We start from the raw sequence: 24,106 nt of genomic DNA, 5'->3' as shown, positions 1-24,106 counted from the left end.
TTATTTGAAGCATCAGCCAGTATAAATTTGACAGAGTGTTCAAAATTTCACTCAACTTGATCCGCCCATATGTGTTGAAAATCGAATGCTTTTATGGCCTATTGAACAGTGGGAGGAAACAAAAGATTGGAATTTAAAAAGGAATGAATAATTCCCGAAAAAATGACTCTCACGACAGAGAGATCAACTTAGGAGAGACTTTTACATTCCTCGAGTGGGTCATCGAATAGTTCGACTGCCCTTGCAGCAGCGTTGCTGCCTTGTTCATACTATAGCCCAGCAAATAATTTCCATTAGGACAGCTGAAGTTGTTCACAGATGGATCATCTGGAAATGATAATTTAAGAAATTCTGATCATAGCTTTGCTTCAATGGGGTGAAGATTTGATGGAATAGTGTTCCATAAACGTGGCCACATTACTCAAAATGAACCATCATACAATGGCTGTTGAGTGTTGACGTTGAGCGTTGGTGCAATATTTTCCACATATAATGGATGATAACGTAATGCTCACTCCTCCTTTGCATCGACATTAATTTTAGTGCTTTGAGCCACTACCCAATCCATGAGTACGCTGCTTCAATCTGTTGGATGTCTGAGATTTTGCTGGTATTCACTATTCCACAGAGGACAGGAATACTCTAAATGACTACGGACAAGTGATTTGTATAGTGTCAAAATTACGACACTGTTTCTGCATTTGAATGCACTGAGCACCCAGGTGCGGCCGGGATGACATAGAACTGACAAGATGTTACCAAGATGTTATCAAGATGTTACCAAGATGTTACCAAGATGTTACCAAGATGTTACCAAGATGTTACCAAGATGTTACCAAGATGTTACCAAGATGTTACCAAGATGTTACCAAGATGTAACCACGAAAAATTTTAAAATACTATGACTCTTAGAGACCTATATCCTTAACTCGGTTTGTTGGATAAAGTATAATATTACCATTAGCACATGCACATGACTGTATGATCGTTCTTGAAATACAAAAGGCATCTCATTCAAACTCTCATTAGTATTCCCATGTAAACTAGGAGCTCAAACTTATCCTCGTGTAAAGCCATGTTTTTAAACTTTGGTCCATGCAATGACATGATCAATATCTTGCCCTGGAACGATGCATATAATACAGATTACATATATGGGCCAAAAGTCAGTATATATCCGTTGGCTTTTATAGCCCAGTCACTGAGTCCCGATTGAGATAATAACACTCATTCGAGTAATATATCAAATCAAATAATATTCATGTTCATTTTTTTCGGATGAAGGTTTATTTTCGCATTTATGTTATAGTTTGAATAATCGGATTGAGCCAAATTGTATTGAATTGTGTTTGGCCATTCAAATTACATTTGCCCTGAACAAAAAATTATAGTTGAACTAGCTTCTCAGATGACCGAAATATTGCATGGGATAAGGCAATTAGGTTGACACTAGATTCGCACTATGGGAATCGTGCAGAAAACCCAATTACGGTATCCTAGCATGATTATCTCATGATTACCCAATCAATTTTGCTAACAAGATAAACAAATTGCTTGATAACTTCTTCAAAGTTACCCAGTCTCTATTTAAGGCAATAGATGATTTTGAGAGATATAGATTATAGGAGAGGAGATGGAGAAAATAAAGACAGCTACATATAGGAATTCCAGAGGAGGCATAAAATCCTCATACAGCTTCAAGATATAATAAAGATCTTTACGATGACATGATATTAGCGTATGGACTGTTAAATCAGGCAAGCCTCAATGAAGAACAGGACACATTCTCAGGTTATGTTAAGCAGAAGCAAACATGGGGAGTGCATGGGGGATCGTTTTAAGGGGGCAGGAGGTCTTCATGGAAATTTTCTCAAAATCGAATTTTTAGATGTTTCTAATAGAAGGCCAAGGGAGTAATACCTATCAGCTATTATCCTTCTACCACCCACAACAAGAGCCTGTAACCGGCACCACGGACATAGGATACTCAGAATCTCAACAACTCAGAAGATACTGTCTGCCATACTCATAGGACATAGAGTCTGGCGAACTCATTCACAGGTTAGTCAGGCAGTGGCTCACACTCTGTTGATATCTCCTTAGCAAGAGTTGAGTGTGTCCCACAACCAAGCACCTTGTCTAGAAGTCTAGTTTTATATATAGGGCCGGGAGGGGGGGGGGGGGTCAGAAGTCATTACCCATACGTTGGGTCTTATACCTTGTTCGAGGATTCTGTCACCAAAATTTGAAAACTCGATTTTTGGGGGCCACACCCAATAAACATTCAATTGCTTATACTCGTGTTTGTGAACATGTTAGAGACTCCGTTGTAACATATTGCAATAGGTCATTTAATCCAGAACATAATCTGAAAAGATGGTGCAAAACGGATTTAAAATGACGAAGTTATCAAGCAATTTGTTAATCTCGTTGGGCTCTCTTTATCTTGTTGGGCTCTCTGCACGATTCCCATAATGCGGATCTAGCCTCAACCCAATCACCTGATCACACGTAATGAGCAAACTCGTTATGATTCATATCTTGGTCACCTGAGAAGCTACAACTCTCATTTTTCAGGACAAACGTAATTTAAATGGCCATTCAATAAAATGTGGCTCAATCCGACTATCCAAACTATCAAATAAATGCGAAAATGAACACGAATATATTCGATTTGAAAATTCCTCGAACCAGTGGTAGTAGTAAGTCATACCAGAAAGAATTATTTCACTTGGGCACTCAGTGTCTGAGCTATTAAAGCCAACGTATAGGTACTTACTTTTGGGCCCCAACCCCCCCCCCCCCCCCCACCCATTTTGAGCTAATGATATAAACTTTTTGAAACAAACTCTTACCCTAATTAGAGATAGATCATGGAAATTTGTAAAATACGGAAATAATGTTGTTTAGAACACTAAATGTCTCAGATTATATTTAAAAGAGTGGAGTAATTGGAACACAAGGTGCACATTACTGTGTAATACATTTGATTTTATTTTATTATATCTAATGCGCGACTTTTACAATTAAGTGCATTTACAATGTAAAATAAAAATTGGTGTACGTACGTATAAAATTGAAATACATTGCGCGGTGTAAAGACTAAAATCTTAATTTTGAATTTAATTACCCAACATGCTATTGCATTGTCATACGTTGTATGACCCGCCGCGCACGAGTGCGCGGCTCCCCCTGTATCGTAGAAACTCTACACTATAGTGAAGCGACAGTGGGGGTCACCACGTGATTATACAACTATATTGCAATAAATTGAAAACTAGAACTTTCAAATATTTGCATGCTATAGAACGTTCAATTTGCATATTATATATACCAAAAAACTGCATTTTCGAAGAAAACAAATTAAATTTATAAATCAAAAATCATATTTTTAGTAGATTTAATTTAAAATATGATATATATATAATAACTTGGCATCAAATAATGATAATGCGACAAAAATTTTTTAAAAAATAAAAACAAAGCGCATATAAGAATTTTAAAAAACGCGAAACCATGGATGATCAAAAATTGGTCAACGGTTTCTGGCCTCCTATTTTAAGAAAGAGGTCTTATCGCCGTGCCCACAAAATGCAACTCCTTCTAGCTGCACGCCAGGACTCCCAAATAGTATATACGAAATAATAAATAAATAAATAATATCAATGCAACAGACCCCTGGAAGCTGTTGCTACCTGGCTTTTGCTACCTGGCTTTTGCTCTATCCGTGAGGCGGGCGCGCGCTACTGCAAGCGCAAGGGCTCTGGCCAGATACGTTGTATGACCCGCCGCGCACGAAGTGCGCGGCTCCCCCTGTATCGTCAGGACGATAGTGAAACGACCGTGGGGTTCGTAACGTGATACAAGGCAGAGCAAGGTCAAAGCCGTGGCGAACTTATTTATTGCGAATTTAAAGGATTGCTAGTATTTTATGTATTTGTTTTCACTTCTGCACGTTTAGGCAGTTGCTCTTGTGACCAGAGTTTTAAAGTTATATATATATATATATATATAAGGTCAAAGCCTAGTAAATATGTCTCTATGCGGAGATGGACCTAGGTTGAGTTCATAGTGTGGGATTTAGCGAAAGTTCCTGGTGAATAATCCAAGGTTAGATTACCTAAAAGAGTTTTCCCTTTCAAGTCGTGTCGACTATTCCACAATATGTTGGAGGACTTCGACGCGCCGCGCGAACTAGCATTCTTGCTTCGCATCGTCGATCGTTGCTCTGCTTCGCAGAATAACGATCTCGATGGGTTGACATCGTCAATCAACACAATATGGTTGAGTTTACTGTTGTTAAGATCGTCCGTAGGGGTTTACCAATTAATATCCTCATTCTGAGCGTAATGATCTCGATGCACTTGCAGAGGAGGTGCTGGGATGTTTCTGCTTTTCCTGACAAGTGTTCACAATCTTGAATCTCGAAGTTGATGTTGTTCGCCACGCTCTAAAAGTAAACTAATGGGCTGTGACCTATTCTGACAGCGGCCATGTTAGCCATCTGATGCAGTGATTTCCTGTATTTATATTTGTGGAGAAACATCTTAAGTATGATTTTTCTTTGTCACTGAGTGTGGCCTGAGTGTGGCCTAATTGGTCCTATGGGGATGTTGTTGGATTGATCGTCCCTTGCGAATTCGTCAGCCTGTCGTTGCATTCCACCGAATTTCTATTTATGAACATTGCATTATAGCTTGGGCATTGGGGTCCCCAGGCAGTGGCGTAACGTTGCCTGTTGGCGCCCCCCTGCCGAAAAAAGCGCCCCCCTGTTGGCGCCCCCTCCCCTTTTGGTGCCCCTCCCTAAAATTGAACAAATTAGGTGATTTTAGAGAATACGCCGGTAAAATCTCTAAAAAAGTGTGTATCTAGAGCAAAACGCGCAGTTTTACTAGTATTGCTCTAACCAGAGCCCTCTCGCTTGCAGTAGCGCGCGACCGCCGTTGTGAAACAAGCGCGTCACGCAGTACGCGTAGGCACATGGCTATGTGAATTACTAGTACTTTAGTTAAGTTTTCTAAATTGTCCCACATTCAAACGACGATTTGGCGCCCCCCTAAGACGGCGCCCCCATGCACAGCGGGGTCAGCAGGGCCTTTCGTTACGCCACTGTCCCCAGGTAATTTCATGATTGAATCAAAAATATATTATAAATGATTTAAAAATTATATTATTAATAATTGCTGTCATGTCTTGTGCGAATTGCATTGCAGTAATTTTCAAAAACTTCATGAATCCAGAATCGATCAACCAAGACCCGCTGCACACGAGTGCACACTGGTCAAAAGTTCAGCCCAAACTGTGAAATTTTGGTCAAGGAAACGGCAAAAAAGCTTTTCTTCAAAAATCTTCCAAAATGTCTCCTTCTATTCGGATGATTTTCCGTTTATCAAAGCTTTCTTTTCTAACATTAATAATTATGAATCTTGCCATTCATACGAATTTTCACTTGAGATTACACAAGTTGCAGACTTTTTGTGTTAAGTTACGAAAGTTTTTATTACTTAAATAAGCTGGTATATTTATTAGTGCTTTGTTAAATGGAGCCGGGGTTTGGACTGCCCTTTACCCGATTAATACGTTTCCATCACGATACATAATACTCAATACATGTAATAGTGTTGTAATTAGTTTAAAACTTTAAAACTTTACAGTAAAGGTATGCAACACAGATGTCCGAGTTGTAGCGCGATGCGTTACTGTGCCGCGCTGAGCTGCCATGAATTGACATCGTCAATTAAATGTCGGAGGGGAGTGGGGCACGTAAGTTCTTCTCCATAGGTGAGTACTGTAACGTTTTTTATACTTTTATAAGATATTAATATTTTATACCAATATTTGTCCATAAATTCTGAATTTATAAAGTAATAAAGAAGTTCATAATCCTGATATTTCCACACTAAGTCTCCCTTGAATGACCTAAATGTACATCTTTGCAGAGGCGGCTATTGAGGGCATCCAGGCATCCGTGGACGCCCTGAAATTATTATCTGGTGGGCCGCACAGTTTTAACGCATAGTTAATTGCAAACGGGTACAAAGCATGTCATCGCATCAACGTACTGTTAATCTATATGATCAGGTTGTCCTAGGTTGTCCAGGACACCCTGCAATTTGAACTATCGACTGCTAGTGCTATCACACTGCGCGGCTTAGATCTTACACGTGTGGTGTCCTATTTCACCAATTTTATAAGTTTCCGTTTTTGTTTGCTGTCGCCTGTGACACATTACATACATGAGGCCCTGTGTGTAACTGTAATGTACATTAGAATAATTTAGTTAAAATTAATTAACTTTCTGCAGTCATCGGCGAATAGCCGTCGGCATTTGCGGGTTCTGTGATGGGTCTACTCACTCAGATAGCACATCTGTTTAAGGCCACAGGGGGGGTCCGAGGTCGAAAAAACTTTTTTTGCCAATTGGCAGACCACGTACTATCTGACGCTTGCACACCACCCTTAGCCCCCCAAAGCACCTAGTTTGTCGTAAAATTGAGGTTAACTATTGCCTTTATAATCAGTTAACCTCACAAATAACCATTACTTAACATTTTGTTGCTCTCATCACAAGTTAAACTTATCAATGGGTATCAATTGGCCATCCAATGTGAACAGAACTATTATATGTCCTTTATTTGTTGGAAAATTGAGGTTAACATATTTTCTCAGAATCAGTCTTTTGACTCTCCTGAACAATTTATTTACCACCTCAAAAACCTATCTTCTCTACTTACTTTGGTTACTTTGGTTGTGTTTATCCTCGTAGCAGGAAGGGTCATCAGATTTCTGACCACCTCGATGGCGAGTAGTCTACCAGGGAATTAGACCAGCTGCAGCTATAACCGGAAGTCGGAGGGTTGTCCGGTATCAAAGCAATAAACTTGGACAAACTAACTTTAAACGACTCAAACGTAGCTTCAGCTTTAATATTATCAGGCACTTTGTTCCACAGTTTTGGTCCTCTTACAGCAAATGAGCTGTCATAGAGTGTCTGGTTGCACGAGGAACTCAACCTAGACAGGGAAGGGATGATTGCTCGGGTACCATGTCTGGATGTTTTTGTGAACCTTATATTGCTGCAATTGGGGACAACATTGTGAAGGATCTTCCACATCATCAGAATAGTGTACCGTTCCCTTCTGCGCTGCAGTGACATTAGCTTTAGATGTGAAAGCCTCTCCCAGTAGTTCATATTTTCCAGACCGCATATACGATCGGTGAATGTTCGCTGGACCCCCTCCAAAAGCTGGATCTCAGTCACCTTAACAGGGTCCCACAGCGGACAACAGTACTCTAGTAGGCTTCTGACCAAAGACTTATATAGGGTAGTCATTACGGTCCTATCACGAGTTTTGAAGACACTAAACACCCATGACAGTGTGCTTCTAGCTTTCTTGACCATATTACCGATCTGTTTGGACCAGTTCAGATTGCTTGATACCATAACTCCGAGGTCTCTAACGTTCTCAACGGGATGTAGTATTTCCTCGCTGGAGACCTTGTAAAGTAGAGTTTCCACGTAAAAAGGAAGTTCAGAAAAGGTACTTTTTCTATTGTGGAGATGATTCAGGAGCTCAAACTTCTGTTCGTGGAGCTTCATGTTGTTGCAGCGTGACCAGTCGAGAATACCGTACAGATCAGCCTGAAGCAGCAGACAGTCCTCAAAGCAATCGATACGTTTGGAGACCCTAGTATCGTCAGCAAAGAAGCTTACCTTAGAAGAGGTAACAGCTAGCTCTAGATCGTTAATAAACAAAATGAACAATAGTGGTCCTAACACACTTCCCTGAGGGACACCACTTAGAACCCTGGCACTGTCCGAATGAACACCGTTTAAGACTACAACCTGTTCACGGTCAGAGAGAAATGACTGGATCCAGCTTAGAAGTTTGCCGTGAAATCCGTATCTCTTTAACTTTAACAAGAGAAGGTCCAAGTCAACTTTGTCAAACGCCTTGGCGAAGTCGAGGTATATGGAGTCTGTGTCTTTCCCCTGAGTAAACCCTTCAAAGATGTCATCAAAGTGATCGAGCATTTGGGTCAAGCAGCTTCTGTTCGATCTGAAACCATGCTGTTTGTCAGATAACAAATTGTTGGTTTCGAGATGCTGAACCATGTGTTTCCTAACCACTCTTTCATAGACTTTGACTACATGTGAGGTCAGAGTAACCGGTCTGTAGTTAGCAGCATCACACCTGCTACCTTTCTTGAAAAGCGGTGTGACATATCCAGTCTTGTAGAAAGTTGGGACTATGCCTTTATACATGGACTCAGACCAGAGGAGATGAATCGGAACACTCAAGCTTGAAGCACATCTTTTGAGGAGAATAGCAGGAATACCATTGGGTCCGGGTGCAGAGTCCAGCTTAATCTCAGATATAGCTTCCACGATGTGGTTAGGTGCGAGTACCAGTTCTGTATCCCTGCTAGTGAGAGGTGGTACTGTAAATGTAGGTAGTGACTTATCAGGGCAGTTGGGGTCACTAAAGACAGAACAGAACTGTTGCTGCAGTATATTAGCTAACTCTTTCCGTTCAGTTACCAGTTTCTTATCACGGTTTAGAAGAGTTGAAATATTGTGCTTAACTTTAGAAAAAGATTTAGCGTATGAGTAAAAGTATTTAGGATTGACTTTAATTTTATCCACTGCTCTCTTTTCACCTTTATCAAGATGGTGGACTATAGCTTCCTTGATCTCATAGCAAATTAATCCAATTTCGTCTTCAAGTTTCTTGATTCGAGCTAGGTCATTGGCACACTTTGCAGCAGAGAGACGGGTTTTAAGTCGTGACTTCTTCCTTCTCAGCGAATTATAAAGCTTCGGCTGGCCAGTTGGTGGTCGTTTCCGAGGAACATTTTCCAGGCATATATTAAGCACTGTCCGTGTAAACTCTGCGGGAAATTCTTCAAAAGTGCTTGCGTCTCTCAAGTCCTTCCAATTCACTCTGTTCAGGATCTCAGTAATCGGTTCGAAGTCTGCCCGATTAAAGTCTAGGGCTCGGAAGCTCATTTCGTCAAGATATGAAGCCTGAGCCTTCTCCATCAGACCAGGGTTAAAGGATAGCAGTACATTAACCATGTCATGATCAGATATTTCTGTTGCTTCACAAGTTACATCAGATACTAGCCGATCATTGTTACACAAGACGAGGTCTAGTGTACTGTTTCCCCTGGTTGGAACAGTAACCACCTGACTCAGCAGATGGGTTGACATGAAGTTTAGCAGGTATTGGGCGGAGAGATTTGAATCAGAGGTCCCACCGCTCATGATGTTTAGAGTTTCCCAGTCAATCTGGGGAAAGTTGAAATCGCCTGTTATAAAGACGTCGTAGCCACTAGGTGCAAGGTTCTCAATAGCGAATGTAAATCTATCTATTAGTTTTGAGAAACTACTTGAGCTTGCGTCAGGTGGCCTATAAGCAACTGCTATGCAAAGTTTAGCAGAAGGGTAGACATTAAAGATTCCCTGGCAAATGCTGTCGTCGTAAGTCTCCGACACCGAGACTGGGATGGACGACAGTGAGTAAAGTATTACTCCTCCGCCAACTCTCTTACTGCGATCACTTCGACAAAGTGAGTATCCGGGTAACTGAAGCTGGGCGTCACTGATATGTGACTTAAGCCAAGATTCTGTGATAGCAATAAAGGGGTAGAGCTGTCCAGACTGTCGTTTATCATCTACATGACCAACAAGGTCATTAAGCTTCCATCTGCAGGTACTGTGGGCAGATGGATTTAAACTCCTAGCATTTAATAATAAGAGTGAGGAGAGAAAGGAATCTGGTGGTGTGGTAGCCTGGACACACCTAGACTCATCATTGGGGGAGCTGATTGAACTGGGTAGATCATGGATGCTCCCATTGGCTGTGTGACAGTTTGGGATGGGGATGGGGTACCTTGATCCATCTTTTTCTCCAATGCTTCCAACTTGGCCGCCATCCCAGTGATCAAGTTTCGTAGCTCTAAAAAATCACTCGTGTTGGCATTGGCATCACTATTCTGTTTGCTGTACCTCTGATTCGTGTTAAGAGTGTTACTCTTAGGACGCTCTCCCCTCTCAGGACGCTCCTTTGTACTCTTTCTGGTCGACCGGGGGTGAAACTTTAAACAGTCCTTTTTAGAACACGAACCATTCTCAAGTGCAGTTCTACAGATATCAGGGTGAAAGAATGTACAGTTTTTACCTTCTTTACAACCACTCCTTCCCGTGAAACCAGATGCTCGGTACTGATTGCAGACCCTTGGATGAGTAGAAGGGCAAGAGTTCCCGTTGATCTTCTTTTTTCCACTGATTCCGTGTGGACAACTCCAGTTTAGGAACTCTTGACAAACAGTTGTGACTGGTTGTGAAGAGTCTGTAGCTGCAGCTGTCGTTCCAGTGGCTGAACTAGGCGATAACACAGGAGATGGAATTTGGGTCGAAGATATCACACTAGAAGGATTAAGACTGGAAACATCTGCTGAACTGTCCAAGGACTGGCTGTCAGCAGAAGAAACATTTCCTGATAGTGAAGACGATGTGTGGCGTGATCTCTGTTTCCTAGGTTCTATAGGATCAATTAGCCCATGACATGTGTTACAGAGCCACACAAAACCTGTCGGCGTGTTCATAGCTGACAGGGTCTGATGTAGCTCTTTGTTTCTTTCACAACAATGTGAACCTTTGAAACATTTAAAGCAATTGAAAAAAGGCATGACCTCAGGATCATGATCAATCACGTAGTTATCACCGCACTCTCCACACTTTCCAGGCATCAGAGCCATAAAACCAAGATAAAGGCGATTGGCAAGAGATGACTTAGTGAAAATCTTAAAATCGTCCTTGTCAGCAAGAGCAATTCCTAGAAATTCAGCACAACTTTCAAGTATTCCAACCGTAAATTGATTAAGTCGCTGAAGGTTAACTGAACGAGACTGTAAACATTCAAAAGCAGAAATAACAGGTCTGATAGACGAGTTAGCTTTTTCTATCAGTTTCCCGATAATAATCTTGGTACTTTCACTGTCATTTTTCTGGGGATTCCCTGCCATGGTGTAATGTATTATACCCGATGTATTGTACAATAAATGTACAATGGCACACGTTCACTTATCGCAATTTAGCAACAAATAACTGATAAGCGAGCACTTAAAATTACAACCAAACAAAAACGATTAAACATAAAGACTCCTAGAGACCCATAGAGACTCTCCTAGAGCTTTTATCCTTTTCACCTCAAATTTGGAACTTATGTTCCTGACATAAGTTTAAAAGTTTGTTATGTAACGATTGTTGTAATTTTGCTCCTAACTCTTTTTATGAGGTTAACCATTTTAAATTTTGTAAATTTTGTAACGCGCACTGATGGTTAACCTCATATCTCAGCTTTGGAGCAAGATATCATAAATCGTTACATAACAAAAACTCAAAATACCTTGAAGAACATTGTTGCCAAGTTACAAGGTTCCAAGTCGTAAACTGTAAAAGAAGATAGATTTTGAACACAATTTCATTTAAAGTTTTCATTTACAATAGAATTACAGGTAAACCTCAAAATTTAACGTGCGATATCTTCAAATAGGAAACTTTGTTTTCGGTAAGGACAAAAGCATTTGAAAATTTAGATCGAGCTCTACAACATATCTCAAAATCTCAAAATTGACCTCGGACCCCCCCCCCCCCCCCCCCCCTGTGGCCTTAATCATTGTTTTAATTTATTGAGGAATTTATCATATTGTGTTGATACTTTTAATTCAGATTGCATTAGACCGTTACCGTGGTACTGTTGAATTCGATAAACAAAATTCACAACGCACGGTCATAAAACTGTAAAACTAGATCATGGTCTATGATTTTGCCACGTAAGCGGGTCACGTATGTAGTCACGTTTACCATATATTTGTCTAAAAGGAATTGATATTGAAATATAGTTGAGTCCCAGCATATGATGGAAAGTAGACATGTTTCAGTATCTCACGACGTATATAATGATATGTGTGTTAAACAAGGAACTGAAACCGAGGGGTTCCGTTCAGGCCCTTCACACTTTGTTTCTGTCTAGTTCTAATGTACCGTCACAATAGTGACGTTAATATACTAAGTAATACCAAGTAATCGGGTTACGGGTACCGGCGTATAATTGGTGTAACATTCCAATGTAATCACACAGCCTTTTGAAGGCCATCCATTCGTTGTCTGAGTGCGGAAATAGTTGATTCTTTGAAGAACATTTTAACATTTTACTTTTGAATATTTAACTTTTGATGATTTATCATGTTTCACGTTTGGTTCACAATCGGTAAAGATACATTAATCATTATACAGACTACAATACAGTGATATGGCAGTAATCATCTTGTTGGCAATCCTCACTCTGATACCTTTCTGTGTAGGAACTGACGGTAAGTCTTACTTACTAAAGAATTAATTGATTCAATTCCAGTCATTATCACTATAATATGATAGAATCAGTCATTACACTATGTGGTTGCTATTAGGCTGCTATATGGTTGCTATATGGTTGCTATAATATGGTTGCTATATGGTTGCTATATGGTTGCTAATATGGTTGCTATATGGTTGCTAACGATAAAAGTAAGAATTAACACTATCGTTAAATGAATAAACTATCGTTAAAGTAAACGTCATACCATTATTTGACATTTCTCACAGTGGAGTGTGCTCCAAATACGATGACCCTAACCTTGACTGAAAATGAGAATTACGCGCTCTACCATCTCTCGGAAAAAGGCAAAGAATGCACATTTCCAGGAGACGCACAGCAAATAGTGATAGCAGTGAACACGTGTGGAACTACATCCCACACAAACAGTACACACATCACATACAAAAACCTGGTAACAGCGGTAACAGCAGTAAAGAACCAACGGAATTACAATAACGGGATTGACCGAGGTAACAAGAGGTTCGCAGTTGCATGTAACTATCTGAGAATTGTGGAGGTTACAGTGCAGGGGCCGGTTGTTGAAGGGGAGGAAGTAGCACGGAACAGCGCTTAGCTAGAGGATTGGGCTGATCAGTTATTTGATGTATTTCAATGAGAAACACAACAATATGCTCGTAGGGAATGTGACAAATTTAGATTTGGAGATTACATTTAAATTGTTGATAGTCTAACTGCATGTATAATCAATCTTATTAGACTAGTTTGCAAATATCTTTGTTAGTTTATTCTCCGTTGATAATACAATAAATAATGATAATTATCTGACACCCGGTTATCTATTTTCTATATTATTTCATTAGTCAAGAAATTGTCATTAAATTGTCATTAAACTGTCATTAAATTGTCATTAAATTGTCATTAAATTGAATAGCGCTAGTATAAGAAGGGATATTCTCCCACAGATATAACTCTGTTCTTTTTAAATTTCATACAGTACAATTACATAGCACACACAGTAGTGCAGTATAGTAGTGACGTAGTAATGCAGTATAGTAGTGACATCAGAGGTGTTGGGTTACAGCATAATCGTACACCTTTCTGGTAAAATAGGATACAGAATTCTTATCGTGGCTTTTCGAGCCTTGGTACCCGGCAAAATCAGTTATCATCACAGAGGGCACCTTCTTTTTTCTTACAATACAATTTGATACAATACAATTTAATATGTCAGTACAATTATTGTAATTAATAATTATCCTTTCCAATTATTATTGCTAGACTTTATAAATATTGTTAGTTGTAAAGAATGATACAAAACAACCTAGCACACCCAGCTAACATAAATATTATTGTACGTAACCGTAATCATAATATTAGAAATAGACGAATATTAAGAATAAAAATTGATATAGCCTATCCAATTCTAACTGAAAATCGAATTATGGGGTGTATAGTGGTCAGACGATGTGACGGCCCCGTCAAGTCTGGACGAAACTCAACATTGTAGGTAGGTGGATTATAATAAGCTACTAAGAATGTATTCCTTTCCACAAACACCAGCTGCCGGCTATGAAATTGACCCCTTAGTGCAGCTGTAAGGTTTTTATATGTTGATCGTTGCTCCGGGTTGAGGTTTTTAATAACCTTTCTTCCCACGTGACCTATTGCTGTCTTCAAGGCTGACAACATCCTTTTGTCCTCACAGTTCCCATGATGAGCTGTCATAAAGTCTTCGAGGTCTTCAATATATGGGGCCCCCCCCCCCCCCCCCCCCCCATATATCCATCTATTGTGGATGTAGCTGGTTCAAACTGCGGCATTTCTGACACCATGTTAAATTCGATGTTGTGAGTCTCAAGATAACAAGTGAAGACAGGTTTTGGTCATCAAAACAAACCTATAAAAGGATATGATTATTAGTTACAAATGTAATCGTATAATAAATCTCATCAGTCAAATATATAAATATAATCAATAAATATAATCAATGAATATAACATTTACTCATGATAGTCAAGTTTCTTACATGGTAACCATATGCTATGTAATCTGCTAGCGTATAACACATGCAATCTGCATATTATAGTATTACTATTAATTACTGGTGTAACCTGTGCCTACGGCCGGGGCTTCACTATCGCAGTTAAAATGCAAAAGTGTAAACCCGCCTATTATATTTGAAAACACGCATAACATTATCGTATGAACTCTCTCTACATGATGTTTAAAAAGACCGCAATGAGTGCCCACCCCGCCCCCCCCCCCCCCCCCCCCCCCTGGATAGTTTGTCTGTGTTTCTTCTGGCCGATTACGACAATGTTATGCGTGCTTCCAAATACAATAGGCGGGTTTACACTTTTGCATTTCAACTGCGAAGGTGAAGTCCCGGCCGTAAGCACGGGTTACACTAGTATTCTTCCTTTCTTCTCTATAAGAGCAGAGGTGAACATTGTTCTTTTGTACTGTGGCACACGGACTTCCCTTTTGTGTTCCTATTGTTCCTATTATTCTCCCAACTATGCGATAGCACATCACGAATTATTTTCCCATTGTAACTTGTAAGAGTCTCCAAAATCAAATAATTTAAGCGAATAAATACACAAAAGATACCAAAATAATATACTATATATAATATATATATACAGGGTGGCCCATAAGTGACTACCCACACGCAACCTCTTAATAACTCACGTAATTCGTCTCCAAATTGCACCAAAATTTCAGAGATTATAGATATGGGTCAAACTTAGATTTCCTGAAAGTTTCGTAAGCCACGCCCAATTACAGTATATATAGGTACTGTTCTGCTATATCGTTGATTTCAGTGCAGGATCCACATAATGGTTTTTTCATCCCAATCCTTTCTTTCTCCCAGCCTTACCACAGCTACAGTAATGTTTGAAATATCGACATAACGCTGCCGCGGTCGCGGTTCCTCTTTTAGACAAGCTCGGAATAATTAACGTTCATTATATTGCAATGATAGGGTCGACTTTTAAAACAGCTATTCCTCTTACTCTCTTAGATGCGTTGAGAAGAGGGCCAGAGTCTAAGTCTATGTAAACCGATAAATGCAGAAAGTTGCATGCTTCCAATTTTAAAGTGAAGATGATGGAAACTATATTATATCTCAGTTATTTTAGATTATAATGATAACTTTAAATAAACCTATACATTTTTATAACTGAGAGTTAACAGTACTGTTTTAGTCTCTCTTGTCTGTTTTGTGTCTCCTTGACCATTTGTATATATATATTTTGTTGCTGTACTCCTACACATTGAAAGTCGGTGTTGATTATATATATATATATAAGTCAAACCTAAGCTAGAGAGCCATGGCAGGGCCAGCGCCCAGCAAGCAAGGCCCGGACCAAAACAAACTGAGCCGTGTTTGCGGCTCATTTGTAGCTACATATGTGCGATTTCGACTCCCACATTGAACCATCGTATATTTGTATCTGGTTTGGGACTTTTCTTATTTCTTCAATTTTCCACAATGTTCTGAATCCTGGAGAACAATAAGACAAGAATTAGTCCACTTTAGTCACCACGTACACTGAGATTTAGTGGAGACTGACCTTCTCCCCATTTACGAACAATGGCTTGGCTGGTGTGCTACAATAACTAATTAAATATCCTTTAGTTCCTTTATTATCGCTTAATCCTCACCTATTCTAACCATTGTTGCGGTTTATAACAAGAATGGACTATTTGTTTTACTGTGCACATTGGAGGTTTGTCAGTGGAATCAGATGGAGATACCGGAAACAATGGGAGGGGTTTCTTCTCTTGTCATCCAGATCAACATGTTGTGATGACCTACGGTAGAGTTATTATTAAGTTATTATTAAGTTATTATTAAGTTATCATTAAGTTATTATTAAGTTAATTGGATTGATAAGAATGTATGATATTTTCCCAGGGAGAGGGAGAGATGGAATGAAACTTTTAACAAGGCTATGTGCCCTGAACTTCTAGATTAATTTATTAAGGTTCCAATCCGTAAACGTTCAAATGTTGGTTATCATATTATGTTCTATTTAAGAACTTAAGTAAAATAATCTTATTAACACCAACGTAATGTTGATTATTACTTTTGGTCGAAAAGAAACCTGACACATCAGTGTTATGTGTCTGTTAGAGTAACTAGAGCTATAATTCTTAGTTACTCCTCTATGTCCATACAACACGTGACCACTACCTCATCAATACGCGTGACCTCTACGTCACTAATATGCGTGACCTCTACGTTATCCTCAGGTATTCGTCCCTCTTTAAAAATCTCTTATTCTTATTCTCCTATTCAATTATTGAATCAAAGATACAGACTATTTTAAGTCTGAACTTAATTAATTTTATTTACACATAGTATTACGAGATATTATGTTCTCAAAATAATGCCAATAAATTTATGCAATATTAAAAGTAAATTTACAAAAAAAAACAGCTTAATGTAGACCTTAAATAATAAAGTTTACGTTTTGGCAGACATGATATGAAATCTTTTCTGTCACACCGTAAAGTAAAGGGTTGATCACAGAGTTGAGTGGTAGAATAATCATGGAAAATATGCCATACCAGGGAGTGGCATCTAAAACTTCGAAAGAATGTAAGGCACAAATCACATTCTGGTACGAGATATTATGTTTTTAAATAATGACAAGAAATATACAAGTTATATGCAATATAAAATGCGATATCAAGCCCTAAATTTTAGGGTTTAAATAAGTCTCGATTAAAATCACGCTTCAAAAACGCACCATAATATACTAATTACTAATTAATTATAATATACTAGTTACAACACTACAAATCTATTACATTTATTGAGGATGTTGCAGAAGGAATATATTTAATGTAGTTCTTACTCTGCTCACGTCCGACAATTGCGTTTCTCTTATCACTAATATGAAGGTTCACGCTATTTTAAGTACACGTTAAGTTTTACTCCCAATGTTGCACTTGAGTATTTAAATGCAAATTTAAATCACGTACAACTTAAATAAAAAGTTGTACTCTTCAAAAATCCATTATTAAGATAAATTGTTTCCTGGTCAAATTATTTCTTCTCGCTATCGTTGTCCTAAAAATTCTTACCCACATTCCTGTCTCCTCGTCACCACATTCTTATCTCCTTGATAATCTCCATGGGTGATACTTTTAGTGTACTAAAGTAACAATTTGACCAAATTGTTGAAAACGTGAGTGATGCGGTTAAAGTAAAGTAAAAAGTTTTTGTAGATCATTTCCTTTCTAGTTTTTACTCACTGTCCAGATTGATGCAATAATATTGCATCAATCTGGTAAACTAAAATGTACAATTTCTGTTTTTATTTCAAGCTGTATCTGGCAAAGGATGAATTCTCCGTTTTTGTGGCACGGCCCTCATTTTGTGCTCTGCTTATTATCAAGAGATGACCAGTATTATTCTAACTTATTCTGACTTAAGCTATTAACAACTATGATTGAACCCAATTATAGTTGTGAATAGGTTAATTACTTGCTCAATTATCGAAAATTTCGAGCAAGTTATTAACCGCGTTATTAATTTCTTAATTAGCTAGTAAATTTTGATAAAAACCTTAAAACGTCTTAAGGGGACATACACCAAAAGCTTTTATGCCCTGGCCCTGCTATTAACGTCATATTAAGAAAGTATACATAAAAACAATAAGATTTGATACATTAAAAATTATTTTTGAGGACCCGCACTTTCGAAAAAATAAATATTTTCTTTTTCGGAATTCTTGGAAATTTTGAGAAGTCTGTCACTGTAATACCGATATTTCGGTCATTTTAAACGTTTATTGACTGATTTTTTAACTGAACATTATTTATAATCCGTACAAGAAGCCCTTCAAAGGATTTTATAATTAAAATATAGATGACGAAGTTACAGACCAAACAAGGTCGAGAGAATCAAAATTGAAATTTTTGTAAAAATCAAATTTGTATATTTTACCATTCACCCAGGTCATAAGATATCGCTTCAAAAATTCTTGTGAGTGTAGCTGATGATCATATCCAACTTTTTGGAACAGGATTTCTCTCAATTTTGAGTTTTAAGGTATGAAATGTGGCCTCAAAAGACTTAGTAAAATTCATCGTAAAAAGGGCCAAACATGGCAGATTTAAGGCTTAAAATGCCTATAACTCACAAAGTGTCAGTTTTTTTGAAATAATTTTTACAGAATCGTAATCAGCTTGAGAAGACAAATCTTTTAGTACCAAATAGGTGATTTTAGAAGACAAATTGTCTTAAATAATTTTCTAGCTCGAACACAAGGGTCCCCCCTTGTATAAATTTTGTACAAATTTTTTTACAAATTTTGTGTCTTTAACTATTATAAATTTGGTACTAAAAGATTCGTCTTACCAAGCTGATTACGATCCTGTACAAATTATTTCAAAAAAACTGACACTTTGTGAGTTATAGGCATTTTAAGCCTTAAATCTGCCATGTTTGGCCCTTTTTACGATGAATTTTACTAAGTCTTTTGAGGCCACATTTCATACCTTAAAACTCAAAATTGAGAGAAATCCTGTTCCAAAAAGTTGGATATGATCATCAGCTACACTCACAAGAATTTTTGAAGCGATATCTTATGACCTGGGTGAATGGTAAAATATACAACTTTGATTTTTACAAATATTTCAATTTTGCTTCTCTCGACCTTGTTTGGTCTGTAACTTCGTCATCTATATTTTAATTATAAAATCCTTTGAAGGGCTTCTTGTACGGATTATAAATAATGTTCAGTTAAAAAATCAGTCAATAAACGTTTAAAATGACCGAAATATCGGTATTACAGTGACAGACTTCTCAAAATTTCCAAAAATTTCGAAAAAGAAAATATTTATTTTTTCGAAAGTGCGGGTCCTCAAAAATAATTTTTAATGTATCAAATCTTATTGTTTTTATGTATACTTTCTTAATATGACGTTAACAGCAGGGCCAGGGCATAAAAGCTTTTGGTGTATGTCCCCTTAAGATGGTTTACTTTAACCCATTAGGGACGATAGGGTCGTTTACGACTCATCTTTTCTAGAGGCTGTAGATGACAAACCAAAATACTTGATTACACAAATTTTATGCACGAATGTTTAAAATCTATTGGGCTACATTATTCACTTCGGAATATGGGCCTAATGAGTGACTAACAATTAGATAATTAGGTTAATTAGTCGTGATAATTGGAAATTATTCCAATTAACTTCTGGCCTCTATTGGGCCATTAAAACTTCATGAAGGCCATGGGTGCTATGCGAAAAAAGTTGCGGGCAACGATTTCCTAAAAGTCAGTGAAAAGCCCGTGAAAATCAGATGTTCACAAGCAGAGCTAGATGCTGTGTCCTAACTGCGGTCGCATACGACCCTCTCGTCCGGGTCGTAAACGACCCATTTACAATTATATCAGGTACAGCTCCTGTAAGTATATTAGAGGTTCAATTTTTTGAATAAATAGTTAAAATCAACGTTTCCAATCAAGTGGTATCAAAAATATCGAAAATTATTTTATTGGGTCATTAACGACCCACTCGCCTGAACCAGTTTTTACTTTAATCTAACGTCATACGATGAAGTAAGTAGTTTAAAAGCTATATTTTTTAAAGAAATAGTGACAATCGACGTTACCAATCAAGTGGTATCAAAAATATCGAAAAATATTTTACTGGGCCATTAACGACCCACTCGCCTAAACCAGTTTTTACTATAATTTATGCTCTAACGATGATGTAACGGTCGAAATATCCTATTATATACGTTATTTACGATTATAATTGGATGTACATTCCAACAAAACATTTTCTTATCGGGTCATTAACGACCCATTAGTATTCAAAGTATAAAAACCAATTTAGTATAGTTTCACTTCCATTGTATATCTTTAAAATATATATAAATATTCGAACACAATATCTCTTATCTCTGAATCTTTAACAGATTATCAGGGAGATACCGTTCTGCGTACATTAGTTCCTGAGCTTGTACTGTAGGTTCAAGTTAATGTTTCTCTCTTTGCATTATAATTTATACAAATCCTTAAGCTGGGGTTGGATCTCAGAAAAAGTACAGGGGGTTATGGCCCCCGCGAGAGCGCTCGGCAAATATTTACAACTACAAGCCTGATTAACCTAAAATATTTCTCGTTATTTTCAAAATCGTATCGGTATCATAAGTGAAGTACATGAGTCTATAAACGTCTGTTTTCCGTTTAATGCGTTATTAGGGCGTAATAATGTGATATATTTTGATAGTTATCTTTAGATTATGTCTAAAAGACGCAGAGGACACAAGGATAAGGAAGGAACGGTTGTTAAGCCAGGAGATAGGGTATCAGTTCCCCGAGACTATTTCGATCGTGAAGAAACGAGTTACTCAGCCACGTTATCCTGTGATATTCTTGTGCTATGGGGAAGTATCATCACAATATCAAAATCAAATGGAAGAGCATACGTAAAATTCGATGTGGATGGGAAAGGGGTTGACATTCCGGTAGCAGATCTTTCGAAAAGTTTGACCGGTACGATTGATGCAGTAACTGTTGAATCTACGAAGACTACAGTCAAGGAGATAGGAGATGAGGAGCAGACAGACAGTACAGTCAAGGTGATAGGAGATGAGGAGCAGACAGAGAGTACAGTCCAGGTGATAGGAGATGAGGAGCAGACAGAGAGTACAGTCCAGGTGATAGGAGATGAGGAGCAGACAGACAGTACAGTCCAGGTGATAGGAGATGAGGAGCAGACAGACAGTACAGTCAAGGAGATAGGAGATGAGGAGCAGACAGACAGTACAGTCAAGGTGATAGGAGATGAGGAGCAGACAGACAGTACAGTCAAGGTGATAGGAGATGAGGAGCAGACAGAGAGTACAGTCCAGGTGATAGGAGATGAGGAGCAGACAGAGAGTACAGTCCAGGTGATAGGAGATGAGGAGCAGACAGAGAGTACAGTCAAAGTGATAGGAGATGAGGAGCAGACAGACAGTACAGTCAAGGCGATAGGAGATGAGGAGCAGACAGAGAGTACAGTCCAGGTGATGTTGGAGGAGACGGTAATGACAGAGAGTACAGTTCACTACACTACTACCCCTTATCCACCAGGTAGGCCTTGAAAATATATAACGGCTTTGTTTGCAGTAGCACTGTTATTAAATAACTTTGGCTTGTTCCCATATTACTGGTTTGACTCTTGCCTAATATATATATATTTCGATCCTTGAACTTAATAGAACTAACCTTCAGGTATAATCCGGTTAGTGAACAGCATGTCGAGAAAGTCGCCTAGAGTTGCTGCAGGAAAGACAGCTACTTGCTCTATGTCTGATCCCCCCTCAGTGTCTACTGTTTCATTACCACCAATTAGTAGAGTCAGCGCCAGGAATAAGAAGAGAGCTAAACTTGAGCCAGCGTTTTCGCCAATACCTAGCAAGAGACCCAGGAAGACCAGAGGAGATAAAGTAAACGATGCCGTAAACTACCTTGAAGAAAACCATTGGAGCTCAGCACAGTTATTCATCTGCCCTCCTGCGATCGCAGAGCTGACAGACGAGGACTCAGGTGATGAAGAATCAAACGGCGGGGGTATCGATAATATGAACACTTGTCAGCTCGAGGCTGGATTTGAACTTGTGATTTTAACGCCCGAAGATGAAGAACTGCGGCTGACCAACGTTGTGGAAGAAGAGATTGACACGATCATCGAGGAGGTGACAGAGCCAACAGAGCCGACAGAGCGAAGTCAACCGAAGAGAAAGGGGAAGGCTCCTAAAACTCCGGAAGCTGTTGCTCGAGCTGTTGCTGAGAGAAAGAAAAGGGCCACAGAAAAAGCAGAACTGGAGCGACAGCAAAAAAGGAACAAGTGGAAAGAGTCCTATGAGTTCGAAAATTCAGAGCTGCTCTGCAAGATAGCAGAATTCGAATGCCCAACGACAAATCAGGATCCACTGTCCCTGGCAACACTCAGTCCCATCGAGCTGTTTGAGCTGTTCTTCGACGAAGACGTTGTCACATTCATTTGTCAACAAACTAATCGTTACGCTCTTCAGAAAGGTGCAGACAGGTGGAATGATGTGGGTATCGAGGAAATGCGGTGCTTCTTTGGGATACTGCTCCTCAGTGGGTACAACCAACTTCCAAGAATGAAAATGTACTGGGAGCAAACACAAGATGTTCACAACAACCTAGTGTCCGATGCTATGCGGCGGGATAGGTTTTTGGAGCTGCTGCGGTATATTCACTTTTGTGACAATGCAGTCCTTGATGGTTCGACAACAGACAGATGTTGGAAGATCCGGCCTATTTACAATATGTTACTGTCAAGGTTCCAGAAGAACGCTGTCCTCACCAAATGTTTCAATGTAGACGAATCAATGGTGCAATACTTTGGAAAGTCTGGCAATGCCCTAAAGCAACGCATGCCAATGAAACCGATAAGAAGTGGGTACAAAGTGTGGTCTCTCAACCTAGACAACGGGTATATGTATAACTGCGAGATATACCAAGGAAAGGGGAGTCAGTCCGATTACCAGGTGGCATTTGGCCATGGACCTGGAGTTGTTCTCGGGCTAATGGATGATCTCCCCAAGGGAAACTACGAAGTGTACCTTGACAACTTTTTCACTTCAACGAAGTTGTTGTATCATCTCGGACAAGAAGGTATAGGATGCACTGGAACATTCACTAGGAAAATGATTCAGTTCTGCCCTTTTCCAACCGATAACGAGATGGTGAAGGCTGGGAGAGGTATATTCAAGTCTTTTGTACACACGGACCTGAATATTCAACTCACCAAGTGGCAGGACAATAAACAAGTGATCATCGGCTCAAACTTTGACTGTGACACCCCTGCCGATACCTGTCAAAGATGGTCTGCCGAGAAGAAGGAGAGGATTTCTGTTCCCCGACCTAAATCCATCACATCCTATAACACACACATGGGGGGAACTGATAACATGGATCAGGCAATAAATGTTTACAGACCTGTCATACGGAACCGGAAATGGTATTGGCCACTCTTCTCGTACATTCTGCAAGTTTCCACGTATAATGCCTGGAAGCTGAGCAGGTATGCTGATTCTAGCGCCAGCAACACATTCCTCGACTTCATCAGAAGCATCGTTTGCCCCTACCTGACCTTGTACAAGACGACAAGGAAACGCGGAAAGACGAACAACTTGTACCCCTGTAAAGGAGTTGCAGCTCGGGTTCCTGGTGGGTCTTCATTAAATAATAATCGTAATAAGTGTTGGTCCTTTATAAATTTGTTTAACATTTCCGATTAACAGTACATTGCTTGTTATTTTAATTGACTATTATTTAATTCAAAGACCCCCAGAAAGTGTGCGTTACGACGGGATAGGTCATCTGATAAAAAAAACGATAGGGAAGAGAACGAGATGTGGTCTATGCAAGAGTAAGACCATCTACGAATGTTCGAAGTGTGCAGTGAAGTTGCATTCAAACTGTTTTGCAGCATTCCATGGTAGTGGATCAGTATGAGACTGTTTAAAATTATGGTCCGACTTCCGAGTGTGTTGTTATTGACCCAGTTTACATATTTTGTTAAATTTTAATAACAAGTTTTTATTCTAGTATTACTATTTGACATTTCCGAACGTTTCATAACATTTTTTCTTATCAATTTCTTGACTTTGTCCGAGTGGGTCGTTAATGACCCATATGTAATTGATTTTTTTAATTTATGGTTGTTTAAGT

At 38.9% G+C, this 24,106-nt stretch overlaps 3 protein-coding genes across 3 annotated transcripts in view; 1 reads left to right on the top strand and 2 right to left on the bottom strand.

The window, feature by feature from the left end:
* Nucleotides 1–24,106, bottom strand: part of LOC134824344 (NAD(P) transhydrogenase, mitochondrial-like) — a 1,149,555-nt gene that overhangs the window by 827,051 nt on the left and 298,398 nt on the right. The gene's annotated exons all lie outside the window — the stretch shown is intronic.
* LOC134824138 (zinc finger protein 236-like) overlaps nt 1–24,106 on the bottom strand; it is a 108,068-nt gene that overhangs the window by 30,072 nt on the left and 53,890 nt on the right. The window lies entirely within an intron of this gene.
* Nucleotides 21,398–23,808, top strand: LOC134823910 (piggyBac transposable element-derived protein 2-like). Its single transcript, XM_063835508.1, has 3 exons — nt 21,398–21,426; nt 22,197–23,595; nt 23,719–23,808. Exons 1-3 carry the CDS (start codon nt 21,398–21,400, stop codon nt 23,806–23,808), a joined length of 1,518 nt encoding a protein of 505 aa, XP_063691578.1.

Source organism: Bolinopsis microptera, chromosome 12 (genome assembly GCF_026151205.1).
Source record: "Bolinopsis microptera isolate Bmic1 chromosome 12, MBARI_Bmic_1.0, whole genome shotgun sequence".
In the NCBI taxonomy this organism is placed as follows: Eukaryota; Metazoa; Ctenophora; class Tentaculata; order Lobata; family Bolinopsidae; genus Bolinopsis; species Bolinopsis microptera.
This window is presented reverse-complemented; position numbering and strand designations above follow the sequence as displayed.